A 26,488-nucleotide genomic window follows, 5' to 3' on the forward strand; every position below is an offset into this window, starting at 1 on the left:
ATGACTCGAAGGTGATTGGTATTATACCAGTCATAGCACAGCCACAAGTTATAGCGGATCAAGTGGGAGTAACATTCTATTCGACATGCTGGAATCCTCGGAGGATGCTTTACGGTTCTTAGCCGAAGGGCAAACGTTGTTGGGCGAAGGATGGACGCATGTGGATAATTTCGATGAGCTTGATGAGGATGAGTTCGAAGAGGAAGAAGAGGTGCGTATCGATCCTGCTTCTGTCTACCTAATTGGATCGAACGCATAGCTTGCACATCGTGAATTTCAGCATAATGAGTATGCTAATGTTTCGGTAATAGGAGATATACGTTACGATGGATTTGGGAACGACACTGGATGCCAAGGCATTACAGAATGAGAATCAGTATCAACTTGTCGTAAGTAAAAGTACCATCCAACGCAAGGCCAATGCTCCATCTTTGTTTTCGGATATAAAAACTGATCTCACAATGGAATATAGGGTCTAGATACACCCCTGCCATTTCTAAAATTGGGTAATCAGATATTTCAAGGTCAGACTACACCGTTAATAGGGGATGAAGTGGTATTAGGCTTAATACGACGTGAGCTTTAGCTTCGAGCTGGGTTAACAACGCATGATGATATGATGTTCAATGCTGATGATTATTCAACAGACTCTGATAATCCCCATGAACCTACTCATCCACCATTATACTCCACGAATCATCGACTGACGTTCCGAGCTATAACACTCGAACCCCGTTCCCAACCTCAAGCCCAAACTCAAGATGAACAAACAACTCAAGCTGAAACTGAACCTGGACCTTCTTCAAGCTCTTTCAACCTTTTCTCCAACTCACCCATGGATTCACCTACTATCAGTGGACCTCCCGTGGGTAGTCTCAAAAAGGGTAGATCAAAAGGTGCTGGACAAGTCAGACCTCGATTCGTCATTGATAAACCTGAAGATCTGGAGAATTTCGATGTGAAAGCTATGAAAACTTCTCAGAAAGGTGAGTGAGACTCGACTATCTCTGTCGCTCTTATTCATATACAATTCTATCGTATCGTGTAGACCATCCGAGAAATATGGGACGATGCTGATCCTTAGCTATTGTTTATGCGATGTAGTCGAACTTGGACCGAACGTCTTGAGATCCTTGGGTTTACCCCCCTCAACTCACGGCGAGAATGTCCTATTGAGCAAAACCGACTTATCACAAGTGATTTCAGGTTATTCATCAAGAAGTCAGGCTAGTCAAAATAGGAAGAAAGGTAGAATCTGGGGTGTGGACAAAGATGGAAAGATAGCTTTGATTGATAATGATCATCAAGGAAAAGAAAAGGATGAATCACAAGAGGTTGGTGTCCCCGGTGATGTGCAGATGGAAGAAGGTGAACAGAATAATCTGTCACAGGAGAACAACGTCGGAAGTTCGGCTCAAACAGATGAGATACCGCCTACTCAGAGTGCACGGACAGATCAAGATCAAGTTATGGGGGATGTAGAGGTAGAGGATGATCCTCCCTGGGCCGAAGTGGAGAATGGACAAGTCCACCAGTAACGAGAATGGAACCCCAAGTATGATAGTGCATTGTATTGTACATGATCTAATTTACGATATTATATGATCTTCCCGTGTACCGTTTGAATAAATGCTAGTAGTGATGTATATATAATGAACCTCTTCTTCTATATTAGTAATTATGAGACATCACATTCTCTGCATCCTAGTATTCATCTCTCCAAACCTCCTTCTCCTCCACTCCCTTCTCTCTTTCGTCGTATCTTCTCCACCTACATGACCCCATCCGTGTAGAGGTACCACAACGGCCGTACAGTTATCTGACGCTCCCAGATCTTCAGCGAAATGGACAATGGTCTTTGCTGCTCGTGTAGGGTCGAATGAGTGTCTGATAAGGTCTACCAGTTCTTGATCTGAGAGAAGGGATGTTAAACCGTCGGTGAGTAGGATCAGGTAAGAGTGTTCATGGCCTAATAGATGTATGATCTCTATTTGTCAGCTAATATCTGCCATGGAGCTCGTGGTTGTTGAAGCAATCGGATGACTGAGATATGATATACTCAACTCACCATCTATAAGTCTAGTGGTAACCTCTGGCTCGACAGTCACACCTGAAGGTTTCCATTCACCATCGCCAAAGCTACAATGAACATATGAGCTTACATCCCCATGCAGTTAGTCAGAACTCACCCTCGGGTGTTCTCCACCACACCCATCCATCTACTCTCCCCAAAACTATCCGACACCAACAACTCGGCTCCCATCCTTCTCAGCCTGCTCGCTTCTACTCGGGATTCCGCATGGTGCTTTTCGGTCAGAGGGATCACTTGGCCGGTCGGTTGGTAGCATAGCAGTGCGCGAGTATCCCTAAAGCGGACAAAGGGCAAAATTAGTAACAATGATATTGAAGATATTGAAGTGAAGGCGTGACAGAGATAATGGGAACGGACGAGTGAATGGGGAGCAGGCGGTAAGATCGGACTACCTACTTACCCACAATGCGCTACTGTCAGACTCAACTTCTTAGCTGCCCAATATGGTTGAGCAGGTTCATCCAGCGAATGAAGCAAGACAACCGATGCGGTGGATCCACATCTCTTAGACTTTTCTATATCTTCCAAAACTACCTTGTCTGCCTATAGATCCCAATACTATCAATCAGCTTGTGAACTTGTGCCGTATGTCCTTTGGCTGGCTCACACTTAGAAAAGCAGCTGTCAACCTTTCTTCCAAAGTCATTGATTCGCCTTCAGCGGGTTTCTGACCGTTTGAAGCGAATTTTGTCCAACGCGATAATGCCCCGCCCCTCCATCGTTTGAAGTAGCCGGCGTGTCTCTTTTTGGTCCATTCTACTAGATCTGGGATATCGGATGAAGAGACGTTTTCGATCTGCTGGAATAGGTTGTCTTTGAGATAGGTCGATACTTCCTTACCTCCGTGGCTATGCGGCCAACACAGATCAGCTTATATCCTTACGAATGATGCCAGGTATCAAAATGAGAATGTCTCTGGAAGAGTTACTCGAGAGTGCAAATCTAGATCCCAGGCGGGTCGTGATCATCATGATCATTCACCATTTGATCGTGCAGAGCTGAATTCACACTCACCCATCAAATATACCGAACGCAGCTACCTGTCCAGCCAAGAACTCTGATCCAGCACTGGAAGGTTCCCATTCAACAGGAGACTTTAGCTTCCTCAGAGTAGTCTGGAGTTCAGATGAAGGTAATTGTAAAGATCCCACTACGGCAGCATCTTCTTGATACCTAGATTGTGATCCACTTGATCAGCTTGTACACACCTTACAATAAATGGATACAGACAGCTAAATGTGATGACCTACTCTCTGCTTCCTCTTGACGAATATACACCTATGATCTTGGGATTGTTCAGTAGTACTTTATACGTACCTACATGAATCAGTGAATCAACGATGTAAGCTATATGATGTTTCAACAACACAGAGATACGACCTACCACCTGGAGTTGGTCCCCTGATGAAATCATGTACCCCTCTGACCCCGATGCCCCTCTTTGGGGCTATGATCGTTATCGAGCGTAATAGCATGGCATGGGGAATGATCTATCGACAGATGAGAATGAGGAAGGCTTGAAATCTTGCTTGCATTTAGAGAGTGCATCATGCACACAGGGGGTGTTGGCTCGGGTAAAAGGGAGATGCGGGGTAGGTGATACAAACACGTGGTACGCCGTGTGGGGTAAAATCAATAAATTCATGTTCGTTCGAATTCAGATGCGCGTAGTTGGGTGACTGGGTATATAAAATGCGCAATGTATCAATCATCTCTTTCTCTTTCCTTCCCATCACTTGTTCGCTTCCTTTCATTTCCTCCGTTATTACTATAAATACTTGATCTATCACTGTTTTTTCTTGTATTCGAGCTTGACAGAATAGGTGAAGCTCTGATCACAGAGCTACCTACTACAGATGTCCAAAATCATCATCAAAGCAGGATCGACTTTCAATACTCCCTCCCTGAATGGACGCTCCAAAACGAGAAGCGAATCGGTAGAAGAAATAGAAATCGAATCTACCCATGCTTACGATAGGACGAATGATGAGTACAGCCCGCCATTGAATAAAGAAGAACAACGTATCAGAGATTCAAAAGCGAGGTACGAAGAGGATGTGAAGAAGCATCAGGTTGTCGAGGTCAAACCTTCAAGGTTGGAAGATGAGTGAGTGTCACTCAATTGTTGATGGTCGCCGACTTGCGGTGTGTGAAGGGTGGTCCGCGCGCAGTCTCTTTGCTATCACGAGATGGGGGTCTATAGCAAGAGTGCCACACATGTACTGTACTGATTTATATATCCTGTGTCATAGCTGGCAGATAGCCTATGTATGGTCATTCATCATCAAGTTCAATTTGAGAAATCATATACCGAAACTAGAATCTTTACAAGAGTACGTCTCAAACTCGTTGAAAACGACACGACACGAAAGGATCCATGGATCCATGGATCTATTCCTAAAATTCCGATCATCGCCGTGTGGCACCTCGTATTTCTACTGATCGACTGATGGGAATTTTCGAATATCGCAGCTTCGAAGGATGTCTTAAGGCACCAGTAGCGAATAGACCAGATGATATATTCGAAAGTATCTTGATTTGTTTTCTGACCAATCTCAAAAATCTCAAATATGGTAACAAAAACCTAACGTAAGTTTTCGATCTTGATATGATGGGATATCCCAGTCAACTGTGTTGGACCCACACGCATGTTCAGGGTCATGTTGGCTTGGTCAAAGTGATGATGGTAATCATGTCCAAAGGTTGGAAATCCGTCTTAGTGGCGGTAGATCTTGTACCTTCTCAACATCCTTTATTGAACTGATCCCTTCCAGAAGCTGATCATGCTTTTTGTAGGCCCGAAAACGTACAACAACAAACATCGAATCACATCAACGACCAACTTACAAATACATCCGAATGGACCGTATGGGATAGAGGATGGCCAATAAATGAAGAAGATAGAGGATCATGCTGTACTTCCGACCCACACAGATCGGAATTAGGTAGATTAAGGTATTACGGTGAACCTTCCAATGCCCGTGCGAGTAAAAACCCCATCAGCCAAGTTGAACAGAAGGGCGGTGGGTTATTCGAAATAGATTGGTGGGAAAGAGCCAAGTTGTTGAGACAGCTGGTCGATTGGCAATGTAAGTCCATAGTCATCTTTTCGAGTTGGCTCAGATGAAGGACCGAAAGCTGACACGGGAGATTGACAGTAACTCATTCAGAATCGATAAGGAATATCATACATCGAGAATTCCCGGCAAAAGCCAATGACAGTAGAGGCAAAAAGCCACATATCGAAAATGAAGGAAGAGATTCGATCATAGTGAAGGAATTGGGGTTGACAAGGGACAGAGCGAGAATATGGTCATTTGATGGTCAGTTGTATCCCAATTCTTACACTCCGGTAAGAAAGTGAGCTGATATTGGATCAGATTCGTGGCGATTGTATAAATCTGGTAATCCGTATAAGCGACCGTGTCAACTGTCATCTATAACGACCGATCGAGGATCTTACGAACGTCTGATTGAGGAAATGGAAAGTTTCAGTAAGAGCGTTCCGGAAACTCCCGCTGGAAAAGGTTCGTCGGCGAAGGGGAGTAAGGCTCCTTTGGAGAGTAAGAGGTTGGCCCAGGCGAAGAAGAACGAAGGTGATTTGGCGGAAAGGTTGAAAGAGAGGATAGAAAGTGTAGAGAAGGAGGAGTCGGTGAGTTGGCTGTTGTGTACATCTTTTGGTCATATATGTTGATGTCTTTCTGTGTGATGATTATTGTAGCGAATTCAAAGAGCTCGAAGGAAGATTGCTCAAGCACTTGAAATGCAACAACAAGCAGAGATGAGATCGACCAGAACGAGAAGGCAAAGTAAGAAAGTTGATTATGTCTATGATGATCATTCAGATGTGAGCGATAAATCCATTCCTAACATATTGATCGATCATACCGCTGATGTCGATGTATTTGTACGTTCACATTTGAATAGTTTGATTCTGATTCTGGACCTTCGAGGAAACGCCGTCATATATCACCAGAGTTCCAAGGATTGGACGATAAAGGCAGACCTATCATACCTGGTGAAAGAAGATTGGCTAGACAATTGGCTCTGGACGTCAAACAACAACAGCCGGAAAATCAACAACCCGTCGTAGAAGATGGAAGCGTCCAAGGACAAGAAGAGAACTCGGAAGAAGGATCATCAATTGAAATGTCAAGAAGTGCAGGTATGACTCGTTCGTCCACTGATTCGGCGTATACTGCCAATGGTACGGGTATGGATGTGGATGAGTCAGATACACCCAACGAGAATGGACATGTTGATGGAGATGGGAGTGGAGAGATTAAGAAGAAGAGGAAAAAGGGTATGAAAGGGTATGTGTGGGTAGAAGAGTTTGTTCCGTATGGGAAAGCGTAATCATCCTCTATGAGTACGCTCTCATCCGTTCTCTCCAACATCACCCACTTGTAGTGATCCATCTCGGTTCAGTAAATATCGTTATTTTCAGACCTGGATATGTCTTGATGAACAATGACTTATGTTGATACTTGTTGTGTTTGCAAGCATGACGGTGACGAAGACGATGCACGATGCACGATGCACAATATACAGACATGTCATAGTATCAATGTTAGTATCGTTCTTCCTTAGCGTCACTTCCTTTACAATTCTCGCTCGATCTTTCAATTCCATTTCTTTTCTCAATCTTCTTTTCGTGGTTTATTCAGCGATGACCTAGCTTAGCTGAGAAGTTATTGCATGAAAGTGAATCTGCTGTGTATGATACCACTACCTTCTGACTCCTGCTTTCTTGCCACCCCTTCCCTGCCCTTCCTTCATGAAACCAGAACCAGAACTATGTGGGACGTTATATTATTGGAATGATTTAGTGGGCTATATAACAATCAGAGATCAGTCATTTTGAATCACTGCGCAGAAATATATGGTTACATGTGAGACTAACCTTCTGGAGACTATACCGGTATAATCGATCGAATCAGGTTAGTAAATCATCATCTTGAATGGATGGATCAAATGTCATTTCTGAACAAAGTTACTCACGTGAGATACGTAATCGATAGCTATATATGAATGAGATGGATATCAGCGTTTACTCTTGGAAATTCGCCTAGTGATTCCTATCATTCTTCCCCTACTTCATACAGCATCCTATGTCCTATGTCCTTGAGGTTTCTTGCATGACCATCCAGCTGGTTCTCCAAGATGGAGCACTGATATCGAAATATCGAAACAGAGGTGATATCATGATTCCATCCCTATATCAATCTACTTCTGTTCATGCCCTCATGACCTTCTGCATAGATGCAATCGAAATCTATTCACTCAGCGACACTGACTCACCTTTTTGAACAGTGGTGATTTCATCGGCTTCAGCATCGGGAATCTCAATGGCGAATTCTTCTTCGATGGCCATGACTACCTCTACGGCATCGAGGGAGTCGAGTCCGAGATCAGAGGTGAATGAAGCTCCTGGTGTGAGCTGTGTGGGTTGGGTGTCGTGACGAGTTAGGTGTTTAGGTGGTTGGTCGGATTATTTGAGCAAGATCGGATTATCGATATTGGTAAGATGACACAGGATAGGATAGGATGGATATGTAGAGGTGTTGACGAGTAAGTTGTCCGACGTAAGTTAGGTATTGACAAATGATAGTGATAGTATGATAATCATTCAATACAATGATCAAGTCAATTCGATCAAATTAAGAGGATTACGATAATAGTCCAATCAGCATCCTTCTATTCCACCTTCCAACTCAAAAAATACGTACCTTGGTAGAATCAACTTTTTCGAAACTCTTCAATACGTCCAACACCCTCGAAGTGATATCGTCTTTACTCAGTCCAGCAGCGGCAGCATAACTTCTATATTGGAAAACCACGTTTTGAGGTTTGATAGCTGAGACGGCGGTAGCTCGGAGGGTGGGTCGGAGGGAGGGAAGAGCGGATCGGAGGAGGGGGATGTTTCTGTACATGTTGGATGATACTTGAGTTGGTATTTGGGGAAGTGTGTGAGTGTAGAATTATATATGTATGGTAGTCTGGTGTTGTATCTGTCGATGATAATTGATAATTGATAATTGGATCGATTCCGATATATCGAGGAATGCAGTCACAGTATGCAGTATGCACCATGCACCATTATGCGCTATGAGAAGGTGACACCTTATGAGCAAGTGAGAGAGAGATGATGGAGGTCGGGTAATCCCGTTATCACCGATCATACCATCCTCTGTGGCACGTTTTTACGTAGAGGGAGAGATGAATTATCTTGATATTTCTGACATCTGCGACTCTGCATTCGCTAATAACTATACTTCCATATCGGAAACATCATACATAGCAGGTCAAGTATCAACATCACTGCTTAGGGATCATCAACCTACCTATTCTCGACACATAGCATACTGAGAAAGGGATCTTAGCACCATGAAACACGGTATAAATCAACGTAAATTGGGTAGGATGCCCGCTCATAGGATAGCCCTGTTGAGGTGAGTTTACAACTTCCATCGTATGAGCGAAAGAAAACGAAGTTGGGCATCACCTGTTATGATCTCGCGGTGTCAGAAAAGGTTCTTAGCGGACCACTTGGGATGGTGCAAGCTGAGCTAAGATTGTATCGCATCGCAGAAATCTCGTATCTGCATTGCTACATCATGAAACGATCAAGACAACTTTACCTAAAGCCAAGGAAGCCGCCAGGATGGCTGAGAAGGTAAGTCATACATACTAAGATGCGATATTAGATCTCTCCTATCGCTATCGAGATATGCTTTATACAGAGACAGAGAATCTGGAAGGGTTATTGGACGATTTAGAAGCTAATGGATGTATTTCCCTCCGTCTAGATCATCACATTAGGAAAGAAAGGTACCAACCCTTCTAGAAGTAAAGCCATGGCATATCTGATGGTATGTTGTATTGATTTTCTCTTTTCATATATACCAACTTTCGTTATGAAAAGTATTTGCAATTGAAACTGATGATCGCATATGTTATCTTCCCATAGCCCCCACATAACTCGCCTTCCCCTTCTCCAATCGCCTCCTCATCAACCCTTTCCACCGATCCCGAACAATTCATAGCCCCCAAATCACTCTTACCCAAACTATTCGACGAACTATCCCTGCGATACGCCGAACGCCCAGGAGGATACACCCGAATACATAAATTCGGTAGACGACAAGGTGACAACGCCCCTCATGCTATCGTTACTTTGGTTGATGGACCGAGAGATCTGCAGTTTGAGATGCTAGCTAGGGAAGTAGGTAAATCGTCTTTGGACCTTTTAGAGAGGAAGGGAGGGAAGTTAGATGAGATTGATGAAGGTTGGGAAGGACTTGGGGAAAAGACGAGATTGAAAGTTGAGAAAGTGTTGAAGTATAAGAGTGAAGATGAGAAGAGGGAATTCAAGTTGAAAGCTAAGGAATTTGCAGTGAGTGATGGATTGTTCAGGTCGACTTGGTTCGCTGTATTAGACGAGATGAAGATGTTCTCCCGAGATGGGTCTGGGTATTAATGGTATCATGGATCTGGCAATGAATTGAGAAGGGAAAACAAGAGAAGGAAAGGAACATCAACATATACACATGTCTTCCTAAGGAATCGTATGCCGGATCGGAAGATGGTTAAAACAGAATGTTCGACCCAGAGCTCAAACTAACTATGATATTGTGTTCCAGGACTACATCCAAGCTGAGGAAGCTGCCTATGGAGGAGTACGATCACCGAAAGTATCCCCTGACGCACCCGCATTTAGAAAACCAGGGTGAGTACCTGTCTACGTGTACAGCTGCCCAATCAATCAATCAATCCATGATTCTTTGTCGTTCGTGGTCCTGCATGGACTGAGTTGAGCTGATATCTCCGATTGCGATGATGTAGTATGAACGTCCCAAAATCTGGTCGATTGTTACATGCCGGAGAGAGATTATCAGGTGTATCAACACATACTACCGGTTTGGGTCTTGCCAGAGGTGCATTAGCGAGGACACCGAGAGGTAAATCCCAGGTGGATAAATCGCCTAGGTTCTGGGGTCAGGCCAGGTTACCTGAGGGAGTGGTTGCTGAGGTGTTGTAGAGGGTTATGTGTGGTATGCATGCATTGCATAACAATATGAATGGACGAAACGACGGGTGTTTGCATCAGAACTTCAGAGCATCATAGCAATATGCTGTCAGTCCATGTCTTGTCAGTCAATTGCAGCACTACTCGTATGCTGCAGTGAAACGATCGTATCGGGTTGAATTGACTGAATCAGTGATAATGGGGTATATTTACTAGACATGGTGAAAGAGAGAAGAGAGGAGAGTGCGAATCAGGTACTAATCGGTAATCGAGTAATTTCCTGAAAAGGGAAATAAACCGGATAGGATGTTCATTCAGGGTCCAGATTGGCGTGTCTCTAGTCTGCTGTCTCGGTTTGTGCTTGGCTCTCTTTACAGTGAGTGTAGTAGTGTAGTAATTCTTGATCGTGTCGAGTGAAAGAAAGAGTAAGAGTGAAAATTGAAACTGATACCTCATGTTCATAACTTGCTTCTTGATCTTTTATCAATCGTACAGTATACACATTCACATACACATAGTCATACACCACATTCACTGACTCATCACCCTCACTCACTTTCATTCAACTCATCACAAGTAACGTGTCATCGACCATCGACCATCTTTAGATACACACGCGATTCACATCAACCGTTTGTACAACTCCAACCAAACCAAAGTAATAAACGATAAACGATGCGAGGTGAACACTGTATAGCAGGAGCTACCATCCTCTCCGCCGTGGCTATCATCTTATTGGTATTCGCGCATATAGGTCAAGTAGGATCGGGAGCTTTGGTTAATGGGATTCATTTTATGGAAGTCAACGTTGCAGCGTGAGTTGGAAGGTGTATCATCATCACTAGATAGACAAAGTACTGATAATGATTATCGTTCACGATTCTTTCTCTTTCTTCGCTTTTATCGGTGTGTCTCAATCAGCTACGGAAATGGATATCAAGGAGCGAACAATAAATCTGCATCTGGATTGTACGATTCAAAGAATGATAAGTTGGGTTCTGGTAAAGGTCTGAGACAATACTACAGATATGGTATCTACAGTGAGTATCTACCTTTCCACTTACACTTACACATATACATCACATCTCTCTGTCGTCTTACTCTTTCTTATTTTAATGGAAGTATATAATGGATTAACGTTTCATCTTCCTTCCTTGCCCTCAGACGCCTGTGCATACCAAAAAGACGGATCTGGAATCTGCAATTCCTCTACGTTCGCCTACCCTGCTGAACCACTCAGTCAAATCTTGGCTGATACGCCAGATAAATTCACGACTGAGACTAGAGACGTTATCAAGAATATCAAACCTGAACCTACGTTTGGTCAAGATGGTTATAATCACGCGATGACTAGAGGTGGAAGTGCACTCATCTTTGTGAGTGACGTTATCATCGTGAATCATTCACATTAAAAAGCGAAAAGGGATACTGTCAATTCCTTCCCGATATGATTGCACGTTTCATATAATGAGCTGTGACTGATTTTGATCGCCTACGCGTATAGATCGGATCAGTTCTCGCTGCATTAGCTTTGATCTTCGGTATTATCAAACTTAGAATCTCATTCTTGGCTGCTGCCATCTGTTCAGGTGTCGGTGCATTCTTATTAATGATGTGAGTGATCAGTCGTACTATTTTTTTCCCTCTCAAAGTGAACAAGATATTGACTAGGTGGGGTTTGTTTGGGACAAATAGCGGTGCAGCACTTTGGACAGCTGTAATTGCCAAAGACAATTTCGTAAATACCGTTAAAGTAAGGAGTGGTGCTTCTTTAGGTATCAATGTTTACGCTGGACCTTCCTTGTGTGAGTGAGCAGTTTGCTACGTTGTGTTACGGCTATAACTAATGTTCCCTGATGTTGCTTTTGTAGATTTGACATGGGTAGCTTTCGCATTGGTCACTCTCTCCTGTGCACCATACGTTATCGCTTGCTGTACTTATCGAAAGTAGATCTGCGCTCTGAAAGAACAATCTTCTATCACGAGGCGGAAGGAAGGGCTTAGTTGATATGGTTCTGAATTTACTTTCGATCTTTTTATCTTTTATCGTTTGAACATTCTCTTGTGTATATATTTCTGTGAAATATACTTTTCTCTTCTTTTGGACTTTTCAATTTATCTATGTGTATATATTTTATCTTATTTGACCTATCTTAAACCTATTTAATCTTATATGTCTATATGACAGTACACTGCAATACATCATGAATCTTTTTACCCCGAGTTCATATCTGGTATCAGTATTTTCGATCACATCTCAGGATCACTTAGCAGTATGATGATCCTCTGATGAACAATTATCAATATACATACAAGACCCCAAAGGGCTATCATCTATATACCTCTACTTCTCTCCATCACGCCATTAACGTCCAAAACCTCGTTCAAGAAATTGGAACCACCCATGAAATCACCTGCATCGAGTGTCTCATCTTGACCTTTTAATACTTCCAAAGCGAGGTTGGAAGAACCTCCGAGTGGGACACCGGTGGTGGTAGAGTTTTCGAGAAGGGGGTTGTGGAGGTTCTACATATAGGTTCAAGAGGCTTAGCATATATAGCGAAAACGTGATGAATTGAAATCATCGAATAGTAATGAATAGATTACTAGTGGGGACATATGTGTATGCGTGGCTAGTTGATATTTGTGAAGCTCAACGCAAAGTGAATCCCAACTCACCTCTGAAACTATCTTCATCTCCATTGCTTTCCTCAAGGGAAGAGCGAGACCGAATGTGTTTCTTTGCATATTTTGTTCTAATTGGTTTTGAGTTTGTTGCCACTACGTTGAGCGTGATTTAGCTATCAGTTCATTCCCTTTCACATATCACTGAAATGCCTACGACTGGCAGAAAGGCTAGGCTGGGACTTTGTGGAAAGCTGACCCACCTTTTCTAATCTAGTTTGTAAAGGATGGACATTCCCTGCTGTTACGCCTTGAGCTGCTGATTTGAGTCCATGTCGAAATGTATCGTGGGTCCCTGATATAGGATGGGAAGTTGACTATAGATGGTATGATAGAAAGTTAGTTGGACATCTTGGTGCTTGGTAACCATATCAACTCACTTGGGATGAGACTACATGAGCCTCGGAGGATGATTGAGCGGTGGGAGGAACGAGACGGAGAGACTGTCAAGGAAGTGCATGTCAGCGAGCTTTGGTGCATATATGCGTACAGCTAAGCATCGAGATCGTAGCTCACCATTGTGGAGTGCTGGTCGTATGAATATGTATGACTGATGATTGACAAAACGATACATGCAGAACAGTTGCAGTAATCTATCCTATCTCAACGAGGACGTTGATGTGGAGGAAGGAGCCCAGTGCCAGTGCTGGGTGCATGTGCATGTGCATGTGCATCATCGACGCGTGTTTCCAATTGCCACTTGCGGCGATTCACGGTGATATGTGCTATGGTGCAAGGTGGTCTGATGTATCAATTAGTCACCACGATGCATGCAACGAGCAGAAGGGGGGCGTAGCATTTCAACACTCAGTCAGTCCATTCACCATCAATCGTTCATCACTCATCATTCATCACAACTACCATCCCTCACTCTTGCTCATATTCATCCCTCTTACGTCTTATCTCAGGTGAGTACATCCATCCTTAACCCCTCTATCACGAAGAAAAGTTACATAAGAGTAGAGAACAAAGAAAGGATTTGCCTGTTCCAAGGAACTTTGATCATCCAACCCTATGACCAGAGGTTGAACTAAAGAAACACGTTACAACCAAGACAAAACGCTGACTCTCCCTTCCTTTCTTTTACATATACATCAACTTACTTCCCCTTCACCGACTCTTCTTTTGACTTCATCGTACCAACACCTTCCATTTTCTATTTTGCTCGACTGGTCCATCGCTCAACCTCGACATATATCTATACGCTTTTACCGAATATCAATACCGACATCTCAAATCGTCCTGGTCATCAAACTCCTTTGCCACGCCTCTACTTCTTGTCCAATACTGTTATCCTAAATCAAAATAGATTACCAGTCCAACTGAGAGAGAGACACACGCGTGTTTCAAGTTTTAGAATAGATTGATTTCGGATTCCAACTAAGAGAGACATATCGAGGAAGAAGCATTCTTAGTCACATCTCTAGATTCTATACAGAACAGAATAAATATACAGGTTAGTCATCTTGTTCTTCTCTTCTTTTCGTCCTGACATGTCCAGGCATAGCCGAAGAAGCCACCTTGTCGTGTGTGTACATACCCATCATTTCCCTCTCAATCCCCTTCTAACCCGTTTCGTTCGATCATGGCGTACTTGACGTGCTTGACATGCTTCTCACGCATGTATGCGAGAAGTCGACTTGAGTCGATGACTTTGCATGCACCAAACGTCGCTATGACGGGAATGGCATGGTCGTGTTGTAACATATAAAAAGGAGTGTATCGCTGACAGTTTTATCTTTTCCCCCTTTCTTCCATTCATATCCACTATATCGTACACTCATCACCATACGACATCGTACCAACCTTTGTCTTCACCTTCAACTCGTCATACATATCTAATTCGACTTCCACACGGATCATCCTTTCGAATCGATTGCATCGCCTCTACCCAATTTCTCATTCCGATTTCCCCAATATAATCATATATAATTGACTCATCCAACCTGTCCTCCCACAACGTGCAAAATTTCACCTCATCCTTCTGGGATTTGATCAACCGTCTCTCATATATCCTCGACGCTATTGATCAAAACATTGAATATAACTCGCAACCATCCACGCCATCTACGAAAAACGACAAAATCCCACGTCAAACTTCACAACACCCCGCACGTACCTCACGTCGCGCTGAACAAAACCCTTATCCAAAACCAAAACCTGAACCTGAAATGGCGTACGGTGCACCCCCTCCACAAAACAGGATGACTTCTATGGATCTTAGAGTCGGTGGGAAGTACAGGATCGGAAAGAAGATTGGTAGTGGTTCTTTCGGTGAGTCTGCATAGCCATTCTTGTTTATATCCATGACACGCACTGACTCGTACGTTCAGGTGATATCTACCTCGGTGTGAACATCGTTTCCGGAGAGGAAGTCGCCATCAAGCTCGAATCCGTTAAAGCTAAGCACCCTCAACTCGAGTATGAATCCAAAGTCTACAAGACTCTTGCTGGTGGTGTCGGTGTACCCTTCGTGAGATGGTACGGTACCGAGTGTGATTACAACGCGATGGTGCTGGACTTACTGTGAGTTCTTCTATCGTTATCACATCATCATCCACAACGCTAACATGTACGTTATAGTGGTCCATCCCTTGAAGACCTTTTCAACTTCTGTAACCGAAAATTCTCTCTCAAGACCGTCCTTCTCCTTGCCGATCAACTCATCTCCCGAGTCGAATACATCCATTCACGAAACTTCATTCACAGAGATATCAAACCCGACAACTTCTTGATGGGTATCGGTAAACGAGGTAACCAAGTCAACGTGATTGATTTTGGTTTGGCCAAGAAATACCGAGACCCCAAAACCCACCTCCACATTCCTTACAGGGAGAACAAGAACTTGACTGGTACTGCCCGATACACCTCTATCAACACTCACCTGGGTGTGGAGCAATCTCGAAGAGATGATTTGGAATCGTTAGGCTATGTGCTTATGGTAAGTTGCTGCGATCCCTCCAAAACCAGGCTGCCAACTGACTATGTGTTTAGTACTTCCTCCGAGGTCAACTCCCTTGGCAAGGTCTCAAGGCCGCTACCAAGAAGCAAAAGTACGACCGAATCATGGAGAAGAGTGAGTGAAGACATTCCTGAGCTATAGCTTGAGACAGTAAGCTGATCTTTTCGTTTTCTTTCTCCAGAGATGACCACTCCTACCGAAGTACTCTGTCGAGGATTCCCCAACGAATTCGCCATCTACCTCAATTACTGTCGAAGCCTCCGATTCGATGATAAACCAGATTACTCTTATCTTCGAAAATTGTTCCGAGACTTGTTCGTCAGAGAAGGTTTCCAATACGATTACGTGTTCGACTGGTCCGTCCAACCCTCCAAAGTCCAACAGCAACAACAACAAGATGAAGCTCATTTGGCTGCCCAACAACAAGCGATGCAACAAAAGAGACGAGTCATGCCTGAGGAACAACTTGGTGTGGGAGAGAACCAACGACAATTGAGGAGTCAGACTAGGAATAATGCGAGAGAACAAGGTGGTTGGTAAGACCATTTCGTACTCAGGTTAGGAGGATGAATAATCAAGGGAAAAGTTAGAAAGGGGATGAGGAGTCAGCTCAACATGGTTCGGCTCGCCATGGGTCGTTTGGCAGTACCAAGATAAATGGGATGATCGATCGATTGAACTAAGAAGCCACATCAATCGATAACCAAACTCTCGTATATCGTCAACACTAGTCGAACAAAGCGATTATACCCCTCATCATCGACCTCTCAACCTCTATTCTCCTCATACAACTTCAGACTCTTGTTCAGATCATTATCAACGCGATACCAGGTCTCAACGTACCACTTTGCTTTCCCTATCGACAGCCGGCGTGACATATAATATACACCATTCAACACATCAGCGGCTATCCCTTCCCATCCGGTTTCGTATCACAGTTTTACTTTCCATCATCAAAGTGATATTCGGTGCATCACTCCTCTTTACCCAACAACAATAACAATAACAACTATCATATGATCCTATATTTGTGTATACAAACACACTCATTCCACCCTCATCTTTCTTCAATTACCAATTTCAGTTCAACTCGAGCTTGATCAATCGTATATATCGCGACACCGAATCAGGTCATTGTCCCCGTACGTTCGTCTTCTACCGATATTCCCTATTCCACCAGCAATAGCACAAAGTGGAAATTGGATTTAGAGGGTGGAAGTTTGTCAAACGCGGGAGGGCGCCATAAATCTTTTGTTTTTTCTCTCTTTCAATATTTTCAGAGCTTTACTTTACTCTTTTTACTGAATCCATCAAGTTGACTACCTTTATACGTCTATTTCTCTCTTGCTCTCACCTTCATTGAGGGATTGGCAATAGCTTGGATGGATCAGATGATATTCAGTACAGTAAATGCCTTTTATACTTTTTCACTCTGACTCTCACAGTATCAGTACCTCACTTAATTATCATTCTCTTCTTCACATATATGTAACATTTATCTTATTCTATCGTATCGTATCGTTCATCGTTCATGCAAATGACATAAAAATTGTACATACTGCAATGCACGATCACGATCTAGGAACTGGACTGTCATACAGGTAAGGTAGTAGTAAGCAATGAATGAATATTCGCTCTTGAGTAATTTTGCAACATCAACACAATGATTATGATCTAGCACTATACAGGTATACTCGTATACATACATGATGAGGTAAACGATGAAATATATACTCTCCGATATAGTTTATTGCATTATAGATAATAACCTCTTTGCTCTTTCTTTCTGTAGGTTTTCTTTGATTTGCTCAGACTGGGCTTTCTCAGTATCAGGTAAAGGTAAAACAACTTGTTCAGCTTGTTCGGTGTCTTTCTGCTCCTTTTCTTGTTCTTGTGTCGTTTCTTGATTTTCCTTGACTTGCCCTTCGCCTTCAACTCCAACTTCAGCTGGGTTAGCATCAGCAGGAGGGGCAGCAGGGGGATTGATGATTTTGTTGGCGGACTCGATCACATTCTGATTTACGTTAAAAGATCAAAGGTCTCAAATGTCAATTGACAATTCCGCTTTCGCGAGAGGTATGGTATCTAAGTATGGTGAGTGGACTTACGGTTTTTGATAGACCTTGAATCGTTTTCAAGTAATTGAGAACCAGTTCAACGTATTTATCGGGTATCTAATGGAATACGTACATGAATATAATAGAATTCTTTGATTTCCTGATCCCCAATGAGATATAGCAATTACGATGACTTACTTCATCGGCAGAGAAGATATTTCTTATCAACCAGTTCTGTTTGGCTTTACTGAATTTCCAATTTACCCCTTCTAGTTCTCCTTCTACACCAGGTTGACGAGATATGGAATAGAGATGAGCGTAGTAGATATCTATAGAATTACACAGATACATCAGTAATCCCATTCGCAGGGAGCGACGTGGATACACGACTATCGCGGTCGATCTCATTGGGATTTTTTTCTATGAGACTATACTATACTCACTCTTCTTAGCTTGATCGGATAATGATCCATCTTCAAAAATTCCCTTGGCACCTCTTCCTCACCAATCTTGGCATGATCACTGCTGTTTTTCTCCGCTGTCGCTTCAGCTTCTAGAGCTTTCTCAAGTTTCGTTTTCTTCTTCTTATCTTTCTTATCCTTTTTCTCTCTCTTCGATTTCTTCTCGATTCTTTCACCATCACCATCTTGCTGCAGTTCCACTATTTTGCTCGTTTCATCTACTTGTTCAACCTCAACTGATTGCTGCTCTGCCTGTGGCTCTTGCTCTTGCTCTACTTCATCTGTATCCCTCTTCCTCTTCTTATCCTTCTTCTCTTTCTTTTCATTCTTAGTGGAAGATTTCTCCTGTGCTTGCCTCTGCGCAAGCGTCTGAGCCTGGGCCTTTTCATATTCCTCTTTGGCAATTCTCATCTTCTCCTCGGCTTTCTTCATCTTCTCTTCAGCTTTCTTCAATTTCTTTTCCAACTTTTCCAAATCTTTGGATGACTGAGACGTCGAGGTCGAGATCGCTTCATCGTATTTTGATTTACCCATCTTGGAATTGTGAATTATTTGATGATATTCAATGAGATCACAGTATCATACCTGTACAGTGTATATGTCAGATACTGGTAATTGCTGTCGGATATTTCGAAGCTGTTGGGAACCAAAAATCTTTTGTCTTTCGTAAAAATCACAATCCAATATGTGGGGACTCCATGTTGAGTAATCTGTAATGTCAATACGAAATTGCTTATACTGCTTATACCCCATTAGCATCTGTTTTGTAATCAACCCTAATTGTTCTCTTGGGACGCGGCACTCGCACCAAAACAAAGCAACCTAACTTGGATATATCCTCGAGTGAGTGAGTGCACGAGAGTGCACGAGTCCAACACGTCGTTGTCGGCGTTGGTCTGTCGTTGATTTCGTGATTACTCATTACTTCCTTCTCACTGTATACATACATACACAACACAACTTCACAACAGGTATATCCACATATCCTGGTCTCAATATCGGACAGTCCACCTGAAGAGTACTTGTGCTGAGCACATAATCTGCTTTTATCAAACAAACAAGCAATTCGATCACTCTCTCGGCCGGACAGGAATTAGTAATCATCAATCACCCCAGCAGAATCTCATCCTCCCAGCGTTCCTCCCTGATCACACCCGACACTCTAAATACTCCAATATGGGTCTCTCACTCTCGCGTATATATGGGTCTCTATCCTCACTAGCATTCTGGGGTAAAGATAAGGAAGTCAGAATATTGATGGTTGGTTTGGACTCGGCTGGTAAAACCACTATCTTATATAGGTTACAGGTGAGCTTGATACTGTGATCTCCCTCTATCTCTGTATGTACTGATTCGGAATGGGAATGGATGTAGATCGGCGAAGTGGTATCTACTATACCCAGTAAGTTTCTCTTCCGATGTGATTCTAACACATGTACAAATTATCTCGCAAAATCATGAATCAGCTATTGTAGAATAGGATCCATCGACTGGTCATGCAGAAAGTCACTGATGTTCCTGCAACTTCCTTAGCAATCGGATTCAACGTCGAGACGGTGTCATATAAGAATATAAATTTCCAAGTTTGGGATTTGGGTGGTCAATCTAGTATTAGACCTTATTGGAGATGTTATTATGCTAACACTCAGGTGAGTTGAAGGATCACACATTTTTCAAGCTACATGGTATAAAAATGAGGAAGGAGTAGATGGCGATCTATACTCTTGTCATGGTATATGACCAGAAGACTGCTTTATCTGGGGAGAATGATTGAGATCATCCTGCAACCAGTGCTTCTACCTTTGTCAACTCATTCATCACGCCCAATCATTGAAATCCCATTGCCATTGATCTTATGAATATACAGATATTTGACAGAAGCTTACGACTCGTATCCCTTCACAGGCAATAATCTACGTGATAGATTCCTCTGACGTCTCCCGACTACCCACCTCGCGTTCAGAGCTCTTAACGATGTTATCAGAGGACGAGCTGAAATCCGTTCCCGTACTGGTATTCGCCAACAAGCAAGATGTGGAGGGTGCGCTGAGTCCAGGTGAGATAAGTGATAAACTAGGTTTGGCAGGTCAGGAAAAGGGAAGGGAATGGAGTGTGAGAGGAAGTTGCGCGACGAAAGGTGAAGGTTTGGAAGAAGGTTTGGATTGGTGAGTGATTTTAATTCACCAAACAACTTGTCTGATCGTTCACGATACTCGAGGTGTGGATGGTGTCAAGATTTTGCATGCAAACGTAATTACAGATGTCTGATCTATATTTTCTTCTCACCATAGGCTCGTAAATACAATACAGAAATAACCGCTTTGCCTTCAATCGATCAATCACCTTTAATGAGTTCACATTGGATAGGGGAATCATACTTGGTTATTTTTCCATCATTTTCTCCCATAAAATAGAATCTCTTCATCCTTTCATCCTCATCAAACATTCGACATGTATTAAAAGTATTCCATGATTCTCTCGGACACAGGGGGGATGAAGCATTGCTACCAGATCTCAAATATAATCGTGACGATTGCAAGATACCTGAAGACCGATGATCGTTGTACAATAGTCCCACTCTTATTTTGGTCCAACAGCCAGTCAGGTTGACATGTGAGGGGAACAAGAATTGATTGATACACATTCATCTCCAATGATTATAATTATAGCTTCATACTGACAAATCGCACTTCTTCCTCAAAACCACTCAGTATACCCGTTATCATCATATTCACGTCGTCAATACACCTCACGCTCAGTAAAATCGTTCACAACACACCACTGCCGTCTGCACACTCACGCCACTCACCCTCGCCCTCGACTTCGTTCCACTCTACTACCCTGATCTACTTAAGCCAAATCCTGCTTGAGGACATATCTATATCTGACAGTATTGTTCTTGACTGATTCGATAGCTTTGGCAGCTTGAGACATGGGTAGAACCTCATCGATGATGGGTTTGATACCCTTTTCAGCAGCGAGTTTGAGCATTTGATTGCTATTGACCAGATACAAACTCGATAAGCGAATTCTGAGAGAGAAAAAAAGATAAGCAGTGGTAACACTCACGCCTCCTTCTTGGAACCGATATGACTACATCCCACACAGGCAGCGTTGGAAGCCATCGACTGAGGTTTGAGTCCTTCCCACGCTTCGTCGGGTAATCCCACAGAAGTCAATTTGCCATCTATCTTCAATGTGCTCAAAAGGTCTCCTAGTGGGATGGAATTGGCATCGGCAGCAGAAAGGATGTAATCGATCTTGTCGAAATATTTTTCGGCGAATCCTTCATCGGAGGTCGAGACGAATTCGTCTGCACCGAGGGATAGCGCGTCTTCTTTTTTGTTGGGCGAATGGGAGAAGACGATTACCTTGGCACCGAGATGGTGAGCGAATTGAATGGCGAAGTCTACAGACAAAACGGTATTTGTATCAGCTTCGGTGCAGGGTTGATTGTGTTTCACATTTATGGCATCACCGATATGTTCAAATGCACTCACGTCCCAATCCACCAATACCGACTATACCAACAGTCTTACCTGGCCCGGTACCGTTCCTCACCAAAGGGGAGAACACGGTAAGACCAGCACATAACATCGGAGCGGCATCTTCTGACTTGATGGCGTCAGGGATGGCAAAGACGAATCGCTGGTTTGTACGGATGGCAGTTGAGTATCCTCCTTGGGATTCGACTCCATCAGGGAATTTAGCGTTGTATGTGCTATAAAGTATGATCGTATTTAAATCAGCATCTTTCACGAATGAGTGTGCAACTATCGTTTCGTATATAGACACCAAGATGTCTTACTCACTCGACTTGTTCTGGACAATATTGTTCATTATCCCCATTACATCTATCACATCTCAAACAACTCAATACCTGAGCACCTACACCGACTCTTTGTCCGACTTTGAATTCTTTCACATTATCTCCTACGTGAGTGACTTTTCCTATGATCTCATGGCCTGGGGTGACCCAAGGCGCACTGAGCTCTCCCCATCCTCCCGTGATGGTGTGCACGTCACTACCACAGACACCGCATACCTCGATGTCGAGGGTGACATCGTCTGATTGAGGTGTTTTGAGCTTAAATTCTTTGACTGAGAAGTCGGTGTACTTCGAGGTATCTATAAAAAAACACCATATAAATTAGTATAAGGCTCTGAAAAAGGTGAAAAAACAGACCTACCGGAGATACCGTATCCTTGAGCAGTAGCAGTGGGTGAAGACATCTTTATTCTAATTCTATGTTTGTATGTGTATGCAAGTCAATATTGAAAGAAAACGAAGACATTTTTTCCAATCGAAATTTCTTATATATCGTCTTACAAGTCGACAAAGTCATCTGCCATCTTTATGTCAATGACCTCATACATCCTGTTTCTTTGGTATTACCCTACATATCATGTGTCCAGTACCAGTCCAGTCTAGTCCGATGATAATGATAACGATAACCTCGACCCAGACAAAGCCATTTCAAACACCGTCATAACGCTGTAAAAAGACAAGATGTCATGCCGAAACTGGGAAATGCAAGAAACCCAGCAAAGTTAAAAATGATCAACCAGGTACGTCACTGACCTACGTCAGTGCGCTACGCTATTGTGTGGAGCCATGCGGCTATGGTTCCCAATTGCCGATTTCAAACGTTTTGTCGAAGCCTACTTCGTGTGTTTATCATTTGGATTGTATGAACGTATGGTGAATGGATACATTTCTCTTGAGTACGAACAAACTACATAGTAACCTGTATGTCACAATACCTGATTATACCAACTATCCTGTATGAGAAACTGGAATGAGAACAGATTAATAACCTGATCATTTACATATTCCCATTGCCATTCCCATTTCCACCTCCCATACCCATACCCATACCCATACCCATTCCCATACCACCCGAAAGGAAAGCCATCAATTCCAATTGATTTGGATCCCTACCCATTGAATTCTTCCATGCTTGAGCTAGGTTGGACCATGATTCGGGTGAAGATGGGTTGAAAGTGTTTATTGGGAATGTATCTAATGTCATCATCGTATTTGTATTCGGTTGTTGAGAAGCATTATCATTATGATTATTATTATTGTAATTTTGTTGATTCTGATGCTGGATTGGAGGCTGCTGTATACCATCATCCGAACCATCATCCAACGTCATATCTTCTTCACCACCTTCTTGGCTCGGCTCTTCCATCCATGCTGGAGGAGGCGCCCGACCATTCCCTGTCGGTTGTCCTTGTCCTTGTCCAGGATTCGTATTCGGACGAGGTGGTAGGCCATTTCCCAGTAAGATTGAAGGTTGCGGTCCTGATCCATGATTAGATAACATTCCGTTAGGTGGATTATTATACTGATCATGCTCTCGATTATTACCTTGACCATGGAATCCACCTCTACCAGCTCGATTACCCCATCCACTATCACTCGATCTACCATCAAATCTCCTTTCCCTATGAGGTGATCTAGATCTTGATCTCTCTCGATTCCTCTTTGCGCCCATTTGACCTGAACCAGGCCCAGGTCCAGGTCCATTCTCATAACTACCTCTTCTACCCCAATTGCCACTACCACCATTATTCTTGTAATCTTGCGATTCCCTTCTCCCATGTCCAGGTCCATGTCCTTGATCTCTATTTTGAAACCTATTATCTACGTTTGATGAGGGCCCACGCATAGATTCAGCTCTCATAGGAGCAGGAGGCGGGGGTAAGTCGGAATATCCTTTCTGGGGTGATCTCCTGTATCCACCAGGTGGACCTCCAGGAGGTGGGTGGGATGGTCCGGCCTGCTGCATTTGTGGTGGTGGTGGTGGACCAGCTTGAGCCAGAGCTGCGAATTTTGCCAAGGCAGCATTCTGAGCAGCGTTCAATATGGGCTTATGACCTGGACCAGCACTCATATTTGACGGACCAGCTTGATCAGCTGGTTGAGGTACTGAAGGGGGTATGGCATTTTGAGCTTGAGGTTGAGGTAAAAGTGCAGCTAGATTGGCTAAATTGGGGATATTGATTGGAGGCGAAGCCACCGCCTGGGGCTGAGGTTGGCCAGGGAGGATAGGAGATGGTTGAGGTTTGTTAACGCTTGCTAGGATCGCTGCTAGGTCGAGATTCGGTATGATAGGAGGGGCCGGAGTCGGGATCGAGGTGCCACTGCCAATCACACTTATCAGCATATTGCGGTTTGAGGCTATCATAGGACACGCTTGTGGACTTACGTTGGATTCGGAAGAGTCGCAGCACTGCCCGTTGGACTGAGTACAGGCACAGGTGACGCTGCGATTCCGAGTAACTTGGCCACTTCAGGTGGTAGACTACCTGGTTGGGTGGGAACAGCGGAGGGAGCTGGAGGAGGGTATGGAGGAGTCGTTGAACCTGTCACATCTTTGGATGTAAGGTGGAGGAAAGTGGAGTCTCAGTGTATGCTCTTTCAACGTAAACGTATGCAGAAGTGACAATAGAAGCAAGAGAAAAATTGAAACGAATAGGTTTAGGTTTGGTCAAGCTTGCCTGGTTATCTGTGCTTGAACGATATTTCTTGTATTATCCCTGACATCCTCTGTCCATCATATCACCTGTACAACCTCCACCTCCTACAGTCCAGCCGGACCGGGCTCTCGTGCACATAAAAGTAACACGTCGCGATCTCCTTCCATCCTTCTCCCGTGATGATCAGGGATGATGGGAAAGTAATACAGGAGGTAATTTTGAGTAGTGAGGTGAGGTGCCGGTTGGATGGACGGGGATATTGGCAGGATGATTTTTTCTGTTCTCTAATAACGTTCATGCACAGATAACCAGACTTGCCAACCAACCTATTTTGAATACGACTAGTAGTAGTAGTAGTAGAGTATAACGCAAGATGATGCATGCCTGGTATTTTTCGACAGGTGTGAAGAAGATTTCGATGTAAGGATATATAACCGAGGTACACTTTCTTCTTCTGTCCCTTACGTAGATCAGTAATGAGAGTAAGAGACATCGTAAGGGTTTCTCCTTATAGGATAGTCCCCTTGTCTTCTTGGGTAAATCTTGATGATGACGATTTCCAATAAACTTTCCTTGATTAAGAATGGTATATTGATATTGCCGAGAAACAGAGCGTTTACAGAAGAACGAAAATAAATGAGAATGAGGACAGACGAGATATTCACCTTTACCGTCACTTCCCGGTCCGCTCCCACTCGATCCTGATCTTCCTATATCCTTCAACTTGGTGGAGGGTCCAGCTTGAGCACCACCTGCACTTGCGATCTTCTTCGTCAATCGCTCGAGACAATGTTGAGGGAAAGTACCGGCTTTTGACCAGATATCAACTATCTTTTTTGTCTTTTCCTGATTTGTCATCAGTTCGTCAGCCTTCTCTGAATTAATCTAACCTTTCGAATTGTACCTGAAGAAAGAGATGCGCCTCTTACTCACCTTTCCTTCAATCCATAAATCACCCTTGCTATCGTCCAACAACCCTTCGATCCAACTATCCACGACCCCCTCCAACTTCAACAACAGCCCCGCCTGCGTCCCTTTGCCCCTTTCTTTGTTCACCTGAGTACCTATACCTTTATTCAAATCGCTCTTGGCTGCTCGAGCGATCGCGTCAAAGACGTAAAGACTGGATATTCTCGATTGACTCGCGGGAGGTAAAGAAGCGTTCAATTTGAAGAAAGTCGTGACTAGCTGATAATCCTCTGCGACAAGTTCGATGGCTTGTGATGCGAGTTTTTGCACTTTCGAACCGGATAGACGAGGGGCGGTTATGGTAGCTGTCAAGAGCTTGTCGAATTCCTGAGATGGAACAGGGAGGATATTAGCTTTGGGAGAGGGGAGGGGGGAAGAGAGCTGGAGGGACAGTGAGCTTACTTTTAATTCGGCCATGATGATCGATGAGACCTTCAGTGACAGACAATCACTGGTCGCAACGTTGACCGTGTAATGAACTTTGTTGCTGTGTATGCTTGAGTGAACGAGATGATGACCATGTATGGGAAGGAAAAAGGAATGAAGCAGGAAGTAGACATGTTGATGATTCTCATCCAAGAAAGGAGTGTGACGGTCAGGATGGTGGCGGGGATACGGGAATACAGAGGTGAGGAGGTAATGTGGCACATGACATTTGATTCCCAGATGATGATGATGACGTATCGCAGTACGGCTATGACTGTATGGTATGACATGACACGCTCTCCTCTTTTTATGCTAGCTGTT

General features: G+C 43.5%; 12 protein-coding genes across 12 annotated transcripts; 6 read left to right on the forward strand and 6 right to left on the reverse strand.

Annotated features, from left to right (window-relative positions):
• Positions 1-85: 85 nt before the first annotated feature.
• On the forward strand, positions 86-1,538 carry I203_101993 (uncharacterized protein; the record flags this gene model as incomplete). The annotated part of the gene is made up of 5 exons (XM_019146498.1): positions 86-211; positions 312-389; positions 473-575; positions 648-986; positions 1,105-1,538. 5 exons carry the CDS (start codon positions 86-88, stop codon positions 1,536-1,538), a joined length of 1,080 nt encoding a protein of 359 aa, XP_019004031.1.
• A 150-nt stretch (positions 1,539-1,688) lies between these two features.
• Positions 1,689-3,567, reverse strand: I203_101994 (uncharacterized protein; the record flags this gene model as incomplete). Its single annotated transcript, XM_019146499.1, has 8 exons — positions 1,689-1,969; positions 2,069-2,139; positions 2,190-2,366; positions 2,493-2,635; positions 2,700-2,940; positions 3,107-3,265; positions 3,343-3,409; positions 3,477-3,567. The coding sequence occupies 8 exons, from the start codon at positions 3,565-3,567 to the stop codon at positions 1,689-1,691; spliced, it is 1,230 nt and encodes a 409-aa protein (XP_019004032.1).
• Positions 3,568-3,948: 381 nt separating this feature from the next.
• I203_101995 (uncharacterized protein) lies at positions 3,949-6,448 on the forward strand (the record flags this gene model as incomplete). The annotated part of the gene is made up of 8 exons (XM_019146500.1): positions 3,949-4,199; positions 4,345-4,425; positions 4,565-4,681; positions 4,889-5,181; positions 5,251-5,415; positions 5,473-5,744; positions 5,814-5,939; positions 6,020-6,448. The coding sequence occupies 8 exons, from the start codon at positions 3,949-3,951 to the stop codon at positions 6,446-6,448; spliced, it is 1,734 nt and encodes a 577-aa protein (XP_019004033.1).
• A 542-nt stretch (positions 6,449-6,990) lies between these two features.
• I203_101996 (acyl carrier protein) lies at positions 6,991-8,025 on the reverse strand (the record flags this gene model as incomplete). The annotated part of the gene is made up of 4 exons (XM_019146501.2): positions 6,991-7,005; positions 7,094-7,113; positions 7,394-7,532; positions 7,822-8,025. 4 exons carry the CDS (start codon positions 8,023-8,025, stop codon positions 6,991-6,993), a joined length of 378 nt encoding a protein of 125 aa, XP_019004034.2.
• A 454-nt stretch (positions 8,026-8,479) lies between these two features.
• Positions 8,480-10,133, forward strand: I203_101997 (mitochondrial 54S ribosomal protein bL17m; the record flags this gene model as incomplete). Its single annotated transcript, XM_019146502.1, has 6 exons — positions 8,480-8,544; positions 8,684-8,768; positions 8,902-8,964; positions 9,063-9,488; positions 9,736-9,821; positions 9,938-10,133. 6 exons carry the CDS (start codon positions 8,480-8,482, stop codon positions 10,131-10,133), a joined length of 921 nt encoding a protein of 306 aa, XP_019004035.1.
• A 663-nt stretch (positions 10,134-10,796) lies between these two features.
• I203_101998 (uncharacterized protein) lies at positions 10,797-12,072 on the forward strand (the record flags this gene model as incomplete). The annotated part of the gene is made up of 6 exons (XM_019146503.1): positions 10,797-10,936; positions 11,043-11,161; positions 11,286-11,497; positions 11,626-11,735; positions 11,817-11,926; positions 11,993-12,072. The coding sequence occupies 6 exons, from the start codon at positions 10,797-10,799 to the stop codon at positions 12,070-12,072; spliced, it is 771 nt and encodes a 256-aa protein (XP_019004036.1).
• A 383-nt stretch (positions 12,073-12,455) lies between these two features.
• I203_101999 (uncharacterized protein) lies at positions 12,456-13,462 on the reverse strand (the record flags this gene model as incomplete). The annotated part of the gene is made up of 5 exons (XM_065517001.1): positions 12,456-12,647; positions 12,801-12,902; positions 13,010-13,123; positions 13,187-13,249; positions 13,421-13,462. 5 exons carry the CDS (start codon positions 13,460-13,462, stop codon positions 12,456-12,458), a joined length of 513 nt encoding a protein of 170 aa, XP_065373819.1.
• A 1,515-nt stretch (positions 13,463-14,977) lies between these two features.
• Positions 14,978-16,308, forward strand: I203_102000 (casein kinase I isoform delta; the record flags this gene model as incomplete). Its single annotated transcript, XM_019146505.1, has 5 exons — positions 14,978-15,080; positions 15,140-15,332; positions 15,390-15,747; positions 15,801-15,882; positions 15,950-16,308. The coding sequence occupies 5 exons, from the start codon at positions 14,978-14,980 to the stop codon at positions 16,306-16,308; spliced, it is 1,095 nt and encodes a 364-aa protein (XP_019004038.1).
• Positions 16,309-17,515: 1,207 nt separating this feature from the next.
• Positions 17,516-18,820, reverse strand: I203_102001 (uncharacterized protein; the record flags this gene model as incomplete). The annotated part of the gene is made up of 5 exons (XM_065517002.1): positions 17,516-17,782; positions 17,877-17,942; positions 18,024-18,154; positions 18,269-18,277; positions 18,331-18,820. 5 exons carry the CDS (start codon positions 18,818-18,820, stop codon positions 17,516-17,518), a joined length of 963 nt encoding a protein of 320 aa, XP_065373820.1.
• Positions 18,821-19,462: 642 nt separating this feature from the next.
• Positions 19,463-20,455, forward strand: I203_102002 (uncharacterized protein; the record flags this gene model as incomplete). The annotated part of the gene is made up of 4 exons (XM_019146507.1): positions 19,463-19,594; positions 19,661-19,688; positions 19,820-19,935; positions 20,192-20,455. 4 exons carry the CDS (start codon positions 19,463-19,465, stop codon positions 20,453-20,455), a joined length of 540 nt encoding a protein of 179 aa, XP_019004040.1.
• A 681-nt stretch (positions 20,456-21,136) lies between these two features.
• On the reverse strand, positions 21,137-22,519 carry I203_102003 (uncharacterized protein; the record flags this gene model as incomplete). Its single annotated transcript, XM_019146508.1, has 5 exons — positions 21,137-21,284; positions 21,356-21,695; positions 21,787-22,007; positions 22,099-22,414; positions 22,477-22,519. The coding sequence occupies 5 exons, from the start codon at positions 22,517-22,519 to the stop codon at positions 21,137-21,139; spliced, it is 1,068 nt and encodes a 355-aa protein (XP_019004041.1).
• Positions 22,520-23,112: 593 nt separating this feature from the next.
• On the reverse strand, positions 23,113-26,158 carry I203_102004 (uncharacterized protein; the record flags this gene model as incomplete). Its single annotated transcript, XM_065517003.1, has 4 exons — positions 23,113-24,436; positions 24,502-24,667; positions 25,438-25,618; positions 25,706-26,158. The coding sequence occupies 4 exons, from the start codon at positions 26,156-26,158 to the stop codon at positions 23,113-23,115; spliced, it is 2,124 nt and encodes a 707-aa protein (XP_065373821.1).
• Between the last annotated feature and the right edge of the window lie 330 nt (positions 26,159-26,488).

This window comes from Kwoniella mangroviensis (assembly GCF_000507465.2).
Source record: "Kwoniella mangroviensis CBS 8507 chromosome 1 map unlocalized Ctg01, whole genome shotgun sequence".
Lineage (NCBI taxonomy): Eukaryota > Fungi > Basidiomycota > Tremellomycetes > Tremellales > Cryptococcaceae > Kwoniella > Kwoniella mangrovensis.